Below are 10,987 nucleotides of genomic sequence, written 5' to 3'. Positions count from 1 at the left end.
TTTTTGCTTTCCACAGTTGTTTTTCTAGTATTTGAGGGATATTCTTGTATGTTTGTGGGGGTGTGTCTTTCTTTTCTCTAATTTACTTCAATTAAGACCCTTCTACTTCCATCTTCTTTCTCTCAATGGCGGATCCATCTATGACCCGTCTCACACCACACAACTACCACACCTAGAAGGCACAAATGACTAGGATTCTCATGTCAAGAGGTCTATGGTCTTGTCTGGATGAGAATCAACCTACTCTTATGCAACCTTTTGAGGTTCTATAGCATAGGAACAAAATGGATGAAGCCATGGGACTGATTGCACTCAACATTTCAAATAATATCCTATTTCACTTGGATGGTTTGACAACTCCACAGGCTTATTGGTAGAAATTTAAGACTTTTGTTGGATAGGTGAATGAGTTTTGAGCACTTTAGTTGGATGCAAAATTGACTTCTTTGTCACCAAGCAACTTTCTCACCATTGAGGACTTTTTGATGAAGTTCAAATCCCTACGTGCAATTTTACAGGGATGTGGGAAGAACAAAACAGATGATGAGTGTATATTTTTTATACTCCCAAAGCTGAAGGGGCAGTGTTAGGTTTTTTCTTCTACTTTCTACTTGACCATGGATTTCCTTGGTGACAGACATAGGATGCCTAGACATTTGAGACATTTTGTGACAGGTTGAGTAGGGAACAGGCAAAGATCCAACAAGTGGATGGCTCTGGCTCTTCCAGCCAAGCATTGGTTGCTCAAAATTCTAAGGGGAAATCAATCTTGAAGAAAGGAAAATCAAAGAAAGACACATCAAAATCTAATCCTAAGCCTCCAACTAATCCTCCAGAAAACCCTCCCAAGGGTAGAGATTCTTGAAAGTCGGGTGAGTCTACCTCCAAGACCAAGGAGAAATCGAGTGAGAACTGCAGTTTTTGTGGGAAACATGGACACTTAGTTTCTAGGTGTTGGAAACGATTAGAGTCTTTAGAGGAAGCCATGAAGGAGCATCACATTTCAACTCCCTAGTCTTCATCTCCACCTACAGGGAAAGGTCATGCTCTTTCTGCATGAGCTACAACTTTAGCACCTTTATGGATTCTTGATTCTGGGGCTTCTCACCAATTAACAAACACTCCTAAGTTGCTTACTTCACTTGCTCCTTGCACCACCACAGATATTGCAGTTGGGAACTCTTCATAAATTTTAGTTTTGGGTTTTGGCACTGTTGTTTTGGCCGAGGGCTCTCTACAAGATGTACTATGTGTTCCTGATATGTTGATGAACCTTTTGTCTATCTATCAGATTTGCCACTCTAGCTCTGGGAAGACAGTCGAGTTCTCACCACATGATGTGGTTATTTGAGACTTTCATGATCCAAAGATGATTTTGGCTACTGGGATTGTTGACTCTGCATCTTGCCTCTATAGATTTGATGGATTTGAGTCTTCTAATGACACAGGTTCATGTTTAGTTGCACATGCAGATTCAGTAAGCAGACTTTGGCATGAACATTTTGGGCATGTCAATTATAGATATCTTCAGCAGATGAGCACACAAGCACTTGTTCTTGGGCTACCCCAGATTTCCTGTCTAGATGGTGTTTGTCAAGGATGTGCACTTGGCAACCAACATAGGGATTCTTTTCCACATGGATGAGCCACTCATGCTTTAGCACCTTTAGAGTTGATTCATAGTGACCTTATGTCATTTCCTACTCCTTCTTTTTTAGGTGCTAGATATGTTCTTACATTCATTGATGACTTCTCTAGATGCACATTGGTGTACTTTCTTAAGTACAAGTCTGATGCCTTCGACTCATTTTGAGTTTTTAAGGCATTTGTAGAGAAGCAGTTTGGACTTTCTATTTGACATATGCATGGATAATGGGGGGGAGTATGTGAACTAGGCTTTTAGAGATTTCTGTTCTAAGCATGGTCTTCAGCATCAACTTTCAGTGCCCTACACTCCTTAGTAGAATGGTGTGGCCGAGAGGAAGAACAAAACCCTTCGAGAGATGGCAAATTGCATGATTCAGTCTAGGTCCATGGATTCATGTTTTTGGGTAGAGGTAGTCAATTGTGCCAACTACATTCAGAATTAGATGCTTCACAAGGCACTTTGACATATGACTCCTGAGGAGGCTTGGTCCCATGTCAAGCTTGATGTGTCATCATTTAGAGTTTTTGGGAGTACAACATATGCATTTGTACCTGATGCTCAGGAAAAAGAAATGGAACCAAAGAGCCGACCACTAATTTTTGTTGGCTACTATGAGGATGTAAAGGCTTACAGGGTTATTTGATCCTGATTCCAGAGAGGTCCTATTTCGACAGGATGTCTAGTTTGATGAGAGCCCTCCTGTAGTTCATTCCTTACCTCCAGCGACTCCTCCAGCTCCCACTACTCCCTCTTCATTGCCAGTTTGTTCCACGGATGATGGTGATGATGATCATGGTGATCCCAATATACCTCCACCACAAGATCCTCCCCAAATGCCTAAATGGGCTCGAGCTACTGTTGAGGCTGCAAGATCTCTAGCTGGTGATCCATCCACATCCTGTCACACCCGTTCTCACACTACGGGTTCCAATCTACTTAGTCATGTTGTTATTACTGATCCTCAGACTTTTGCGGAGGTGACAAGACATTCAAAATGGGACAATGCAATGCAGGAGGAATATTCTTCTTTGATGAAGAACCACACATGGGATCTTTGTTCTCTTCCCAAGCAGAGAAAGCTAGTGCGTTGTAAGTGGATTTACCATACTAAGTATGTTGTTGATGGTTTCATTGATAAGTATAAGGCTCATCTTTTTGCGAAGGGTTTTTCACAAGTCGAGGGTGTTGATTACTCCAAGACATTTGCCGCTATCACCAAGATGAATTCCGTTCATCTTGTCTTATCCCTCACAGCTTCATAAGGATGATTAGTTTATCAGATGGATGTGAAAAGTGCCTTCCTGCATGGTGATATCACAAAGGAGATTTATATGGAGCATCCTCAAAGTTTTGTACAGGATCCCACCTTGGTTTTCAGGCTTTGACATTAATTGTATGGTCTCAAAAAAGCCCCTAGGGCTTGGTATGAGAAGATGGACTCATTTCTACTATCTACAGGCTTCACTCATTGCCATTACGATCCCATAGTGTGCATTCAGTGTCTTGGTGATGAGATTTTGATTCTTGTTTTGTATGTTGATGATCTTACCCTTACAGGTAGTTTGTCATCCATGCTCTAGGATGTTAAGCATGAACTAATGGACCAGTTCGAGATGACTGATCTTGGTTTGATGCACTACTTTCTTGGTCTTCAGATTCATCAGTCTCCTACTGGCATTTTTGTGTATCAGTAGAAGTAGGCTCTTGACATGCTTTGTCGCTTTCACATGCTTGATTGTAAGGCTGCTCCTACACCATTTCAGTCAGGTGTTACTTTGTTTACCTCCTGCTCTTCATCTATAGTGGATGCTACTTTGTATTGAGAGTTGGTTGGCAGCCTATTGTACCTAACACACACCCACCCTAATCTTTCTTTTGCAGTTGGTCTAGTCTCTCAGTTTTCTCAGGATCCTCATGAGAGTCATTGGCAAGCTACTAGGTGTATTCTGCGCTACATTCAGAGCACACTTATGTATGGCATTCATTACACTATGGGGACTCCACACATTGTTGCCTACACTGACTTAGATTGGGCCGGTGATGTTGATGATCGAAAGTCTACTTCTGGCCTTGTGTTTTGCCTTGGCTCTAATCCCATCACATGGTCATGCAAGAAGTAGCATGCTCGAGCACTTTCATCTACTGAGGTTGAGTACACGGTCATAGTTCTTGCTAGTCAGGAGGTTTTATGGCTTCGTTAGTTAATGATTGAGTTTGGCTTTCCTCCTAATCATCCCACTATTTTGTGGCGCAATAATCAAAGTGCCATCCACATTTCACACAACCTGGTGGAACATTAGCGTACCAAGCACATTGAGTTGCATATGTATTTCATTAGTCAGTTGATTGAGGATGGTGTTATTGCATTGGAGTACATTCCTACCATTGGTCAGGTTGCAGACATCTTCACTAAGCCTTTTGCATTGCCTCACTTTCTTCAGCTATAGTTAATGCTTGGGGTTACGAAAGTTGTCCTTGGGGGGATTGGTTGAGGCCTTCCTTCCTTCACTTCATGTTTTTTTTTAGCATGTTATTTTTTACCTTTTTTGGGGGAGAGTTTTTCCCATGTGATTTTCTCTCTTTCCCCATTTTATAGAGATTGCATTTAGTTGCATTGTACTTGGGTACCTAAAATGGCCTCGTTGTTGAGACCCATTTTGCATTTTTCCTTTGTTTTGTGAGCTTAAGGCATTCCCCTAAGCTGTAGTTAAGGGGGGGTGTTAGAGTAAATAATTAATTAATTGTTAATTATTTATTCTATTACTTAAGCTTACTTAGGTTAATGCATGTAGTTTAGGTTAGTTGTTGACAACACAGGAGTTTGTTCCCTTTAGCATACTTATCTGTTCCACCTCTTGTGGATGTGTGCTTAGTTGTCAACCTTATCTCTTACCTCATTCTAGCTTGTTCTACAAGCTTCCATGAGGCCTTTTTATTTGGTCTCTCATTCATTTAAATTCATTCCATTTTCACATAGCAATTCTAATTTCCTATTGTGAAATATTCTCTTGTGCGGTATTTGCTTCAAGCTCTTTGCTCCCTAGGTTTCTCTTCAGCGAGCTATTTGCATTTTAGGTGATCTTGGCACATTATCAGAGTTGGATTCTTAACTCCTATAGCTACATCAAACATACCTCAAATTACAATTAGTACTGAGACAATGAATACTATGAGCACCAATATTATTGTTAATACATCATAAGATCCTTTTAAGGATTATGGCCATAGTGTTGACAATTTAGTAGGATATACTAGCTTTGATGATGAAGACAAGGAATAAAAATAAGAAAGAGGATAAGAAGTTGAAAGGAAAATAGAAGATGATGAGAAGACAAAAGAAAATATGGCTACCTTAGCAAATGAACTTAAGAGAGTGGACAAGAAGTTACAAGCTAGTTGGAAGACAATTACTCATGAAGCACCTTTATGTATACAACAACTCAAGTACATAGAAAGAATTCTAAGGAAGAAAGGAGATGAGATAAAGCAGTAAAAACATGATAGATAGTAGGTCACTCCAGTTAGAGACATAAGAAGAGATGCATCTAGCTCATCTAAATCACCACCAAAAACCTTGATTGCAAATATGATGAGTTCTATGCCATTGTGATCTATAGAGGACCCTAAAATAGAAATGCTCAGTGAATTATCAAATTTGGCTATAAGAAACATTATTGAAAAGAGTTAAGGGATTAAAGGCACTGAAGAAATTCTTGAGAAAATCATTGGAAAGATGATAAGTTTAATAAATATTTATATCAAAGAGGACAACCCACAAAAGAAGGGAGTAAAATCTTTGGAAGAATTTGACAATCATTGCAAAAATTTAGTGGAAGTAGCTATAGTCAAAGATCAAGTAGAGCATTATGCTAACCATTTTAGAAAGGTATGCCAAAATGTGAAAAATGACTTAGGTAAATTGGATACATGCATCAAAAAATTGTGAAGGTTTGTACATGAAGGCAATGAGCTATATGAGAAATGTGTGCTAGCACATGATCATATAAGTACATTCACAACACATATCAAGGAAAAAGAAGATTAATTGAAGAGTGTAATCAATGAGATCAAGAATGTAGATTCTTGAGTAATTTATAAATTTCACTGCAGTTATTTTTTAAATATTATTTATGTGACTCATAACTTATTCTAAACTACCTACTAGAACAATCCATTTGGGAATATTTTTATGGCCAAGCTATTTTCAAGCATATCTCACCATTTGATGATGTGGAAAGATATGGGAGGCTTAGAGCAAATATGGTATGTTGATTGGGATTTGCATGAGAATTATCAACTAGACTAAAGCCATGTGGAGTCTTAGTGATAATTATTGGGGAAAAATGTAAATGAAAATTGATCAAGGGAGGGAAAACCTTATCTTTTTGCTTTATTGAAGAAAGAGCCAAAAAATGGATATTCATTATAGATTTGTGTATGAGGTAGATGATAATCCCCCAATTATATTATTCATCCATACCAATATAGACAATCCCTATGGTTGGTATTGTCTTGTTTAAGTCTATTAGTTGTGAGTAGCACCTTGATGAGTTGTGATATGTGACTCTATAGTAGTGCTTTGGACTTTTGTTTATATATTTATTGTTCTCTATGTACTTTTATCTTTCTTATGCTCTTGCATTGTGTCTATACTCAAACCTTCTATTTTCTTTAAGTCATGCATTGGTTGGTATGAGGGTAGTCTTCTTGGTGTGAGTGGTATCAACAACCCCATAAAATGTGTTATTTACAAACTACATTCAAATTTCTACATATTTTATTTTTACACATATATTATATAAAATTAATAACTTGTACATATTTTATATCATTTTTTCTAACTTGGTTTTTTTCTAAAATTTAATTTCTACTTGAGAGCCTACTTTGGTGCATCATGATCCTAGACATACCTTAAATGTTAATTTGTCCTTAGTGTTTCCATTTCTATTTAGTTTCCATTAGAGGTCAGTTATATATAGTCTTAGTATTAACATTTTCTAGTTTCTTGATTTCACAATAGATTGAATTAACATACATAGGCTATTTGTATACTTCCCTCAAACAATGATATATTTGATAGATGAATTTTAGTAAATTCATCTACAATTATTGAGTTATTCCCATATAAACCATAATAATATAAGTGATAATTATAGAGGTAGAATTAGACAGTGTTACTATAACATGTATTACTCACTCAAGTCCTAAGTGTGTGTGCATGTGCGTGTGAGTGTGTGTGTGAGTGTGCGTGCGTCTGTGAAACCAAGATTATGATACTCCATTCTAACTCAACACTTTTAGAAGGTTGAAAGTTAACCCCTTAATACTTGTCCTTGATTTGTTATTGGGGAAAGGAGTGATTTTGTTTCTCCTATATTTATAGTATTGCAAAGTGTGAAGTTATTAATAATGTAGAGTAGAACTTGGCTCTATTTTATATTAATATACTAGAATTTCAATAGATAGTAAAATCAACAAATATTATTTTATTGTTGATTTAGTTTTACACTTATAGATAGATATGTCTGTGTAATTTACTTTTTTAATTAGAAAATTCAATACTAACTGATGACAGTGATTTGTACCTTAATTTCTATATTATTTGATTTTTTAAATACCCTTTTGAACATGTATTTTTATGACCTTTTTTCATACTTCAATTTTAAAATAAGTCGAGAAAGTACAATATTGATGATGCCCAAATAGATAAACATGCGTCAATAATAATATTTTCAAAATAGATTACGCATACATTAATCATACTGATGGATAAATAAAATCATTTGAATGCCTTGTCAAATGTATAATGGTGGAACTATTATGATGGTAGTGGCTTCCCAGCCAAAAAGGATTTGATCATGGTCAAGGCTCTTGAAGGTTGATAGCTAGGTACTTCATGCCCAGCTCCTCTAACTGTTGCAAACGTCAAGCCCTTATAAATTACACTAAAACCCCCAACATCTAAGTCTCCATTCATCCAAGGATACCATTCTTCTTCTACTGGAAGGTTTAGTGCATTAATGGAATATCTTGTGCCAGTCACAGGAACAACCGCATCCACATCCCCGCTACAATCAAAATCATTTACCATTAATTAGATTTTGCAATCAGATTCTTCTTATCAAAGACTTCCTATCAATACCATTAAATTTTCACTTTATACCTGTAGACTAGTATTCTCAGTCCTGCTGCCATCATTCTTCGATATATTGGAAACATTGTGGTCTCAGATCTAAAGTATGAGAGTACATCACTATATGAAGAATAAGATTGGAAAATCGTTAGATGGAACTCTTTCAAGTCTTAAACTTTGTAAGGTCAAACAAATAATCATTCATATTTAAAAATACCAAATGCATACAATCATACCTGCATTCGGTCCATGGATAAGACAAGTCTGTTACATTCGCATGAAGAGCACTTTGCACTTCTGGGGTGTTAAGGTAGGTAAATACATAACCAGGACTACATGGATCAAATCCATCTAATCCATTTGTTGGGGTATCATTCTGCAATTTAAAAAAGAATATATGTATTTACTCAAAATATATAGCATAAAAAATGATAGAAATATTGCACTTCATAAAATAAATAAAAAATTATATCAAAAGAGGTTCTCAAAAGTCCGTGTTTATGTACTTACAATAGAAGTAGAAGATGCCCAAATGGGGTCTGGATGGGATGGACAAAGTGGGGCATATATATTATAAGGATTTATCTCTCCATCAGTAGATTCTGCTCTAGATACAAATATGTTGTTGGGAGGTATATAGCTCGATCCAGATGGAGTGCAACGCTGATCTGCATAATCTTCATCTGATATTAATGCATGTGACCATGCATAATCAGTAGAACCACAATCATCTGTATCCGTATTTATTACTCCATTTCCAATCTATTCAACACAATTTTCCAATAATAAGAATTTCAAATAATCCACAATATAAATGTGTATTGTTTACACACATTTTCCTCACTTACCTAAAGAACATTAAGGTTTATTCTACTTTGAGGGATTTTTCCAAAACATAAATATAGTTTGCATAAAAAAAATAAAGGACCATTTTGAGCGGAAAAGGGGAAGGAAAAGTAACCTTACCATAACTCCTTTGAAATTAATGAAGGATGTGCGTGAGTTGTTATTCTTAAGAATTGTGTCTGCTAATTCAGGTACATAGAATCCTATACATACACACAAATAAGTGTCATCTAATGGCTTAATATTTGTCATTAGTTTTCATTTAATAAATTTATTTTAATATATAGAATAATTAAGTTAATTAAAAAAATATTATATAGTATTTTTATAATAATAATATATATTAGTATTTCTTAAAAGATTTTATAATATTTTTAATTGAATGAGAAAAATTAATTTGTAAAATATATATTAAAAATATAATATTAAAAATTTTAAAAATATTAAAGTATCATGTTTTACAATCTAGAGTTAAAATAATATAAATCAGTCGATATAAGAGTTAAAATGATTCATAGAAAAATATTTTATAGAAATTATTAAGTTAAAAATCTTAGATCTAACTATGCACAATGTATTGATTTTATATTTGAAAACATGAGAAGAAAACTTTTAATCACTAGTGAATGTATGAAATGCCAAAAAAATATCGCAACAGTTAGCCTTAAGACACTGGAACAGAGTTAATTTATAACGTGAAGAGGAACTTTGTATATTCAGATATATCAATAGATTTATTGATTCACATACCGGCGTAGCTTTCCCCTGCAATATAGAAATCTCGATTTTTGTACTGTGGAAATCTTTCGAACCAATTTAGAAGAAATGTGTACGCGTCTCGAGCTATTTACCCAAGACAAACATTTGTTCCGTTAGTAAATAAGTATTGAAACATTGTTTCTATCAAGGTATCTTCAGTGTGTGCATTCATGTCACAAAATTTGTTTCATAATTCATAAAGTGAAATACCAGTGTTATCATCGTTTCCATTTTGATAATCAGAGGAGGTATTTGAATATGAAAATCCAACCCCGGCAGGGGATTCCAAAAACAGGGTGTTTGCCGCTGCAAAATACATAAGTTGAATGAATCTCTGGGTGATACTGAATAATGGCATTTCTAGTGGGAAAAAAAAACTTATCATATAAATGATTATAACTAACAGTAATATTATTAAATATCATATATTGAGAACAAAATTATGTTTTGAAAAAATATGTCAAATTCGACAATTTAACACTTTTAGTCTTGGAATGAAGCTCAGTGTATAATGTTCAAGCCATCAGAAATATCAACAGTTATAGATTATATCCATCTGTCAGACAGAACAATTATAAATAAAACCTTGGTTCCATGCATATGGATTTTTAGAAAGAGTTTGGCCATCTGGTTTTACGCGGAATGGACCCAATTCAGTCATTGCTCCCACACCAAATGATGAGCATCCTGGCCCTGAATATACAACTTATAAGAGTAAGTAAGTTGTAATTATTGATGTAGTGATTATATTTCTGATGAGATTCCTTTCCACTATCAGTACGTACTTATAATATGACGACAAAATCTACAGCAATCCCATTTTCTATAGATATGTCTTTCATTGAAAAACAAGAAAAATATGTAAAGAAGAAAAATACCTCCGTTGAACCAGAGGAGGAGAGGCCTTGTAGATGGGTCTTCAGTGGCCTCTGCAAAATAGTAGAAAAGTGCTCTCCCTGCTTGTTCATCAACGGTCACATATCCTGCATACTGTACAAACGTTATTCCTTCTGGTTGGCCAGGCAGAGAAGTTATTTTGTCATTCTCCTGCAAACCATCTTGAGCATACTGATTGATCTTCCATGAATATTCACTGCTAATGAAAGGAGCCACCCATTCCTTTCCCTCACTAGTCCTCACACCAGAGCCCCTCTTCTCTCCAAATTTTGAGAGTACTTCATAGCGACTCAGCTGATGAGAAGGATAAACAAGAACGGCTAATGCTATCGCCAACACTACTAAATTTCTCATTTTGAACTCACCAATACAACGATATGATTGATTTAAAAACACTAATCGAGGCCTATTAAATAGACCAAGTTGTTATGTTGCTTGAGATTCTCCCAATTAACGTACGCCTCCCTTTTGCGTGTTATTATGCTGCTATGTTGCTTGAGATTCTCCCAATTAACGTACGCCTCCTAGTTGTTATGTTGCTTGAGATTCTCCCAGTTATTCAAGCTCAAACAATTTGATCTTGACACGGTGGGATATTCACTAATTTGATCTCACCAACGTCACATGCCATGAATATATGATTTAACGACGTCACAAACAGTATATGTTATAGAAAACTATACTTTCGTAGACAAAGATGCCAT

The 10,987-nt window shown here is 35.7% G+C and overlaps 1 protein-coding gene across 1 annotated transcript; it reads right to left on the bottom strand.

Annotated features, from left to right (window-relative positions):
• Positions 1 to 7,351: 7,351 nt before the first annotated feature.
• On the bottom strand, positions 7,352 to 10,666 carry LOC149575237 (serine carboxypeptidase-like 26). Its single transcript, XM_089812189.1, has 9 exons — positions 10,265 to 10,666; positions 9,972 to 10,079; positions 9,597 to 9,692; positions 9,378 to 9,470; positions 8,748 to 8,830; positions 8,292 to 8,543; positions 8,018 to 8,157; positions 7,812 to 7,901; positions 7,352 to 7,716 (listed from the first exon to the last, which is right to left on the bottom strand). The coding sequence occupies exons 1-9, from the start codon at positions 10,635 to 10,637 to the stop codon at positions 7,467 to 7,469; spliced, it is 1,485 nt and encodes a 494-aa protein (XP_089668315.1). The 5' UTR covers positions 10,638 to 10,666; the 3' UTR covers positions 7,352 to 7,466.
• Between the last annotated feature and the right edge of the window lie 321 nt (positions 10,667 to 10,987).

The sequence above is a fragment of the Cupressus sempervirens genome, chromosome 2 (assembly GCF_028749045.1).
Source record: "Cupressus sempervirens isolate cs-2001-9-10 chromosome 2, ASM2874904v1, whole genome shotgun sequence".
NCBI lineage: Eukaryota > Viridiplantae > Streptophyta > Pinopsida > Cupressales > Cupressaceae > Cupressus > Cupressus sempervirens.
Note: the sequence above shows the minus strand (reverse complement) of the source record. Positions and strands in the feature narration are given on the sequence as shown.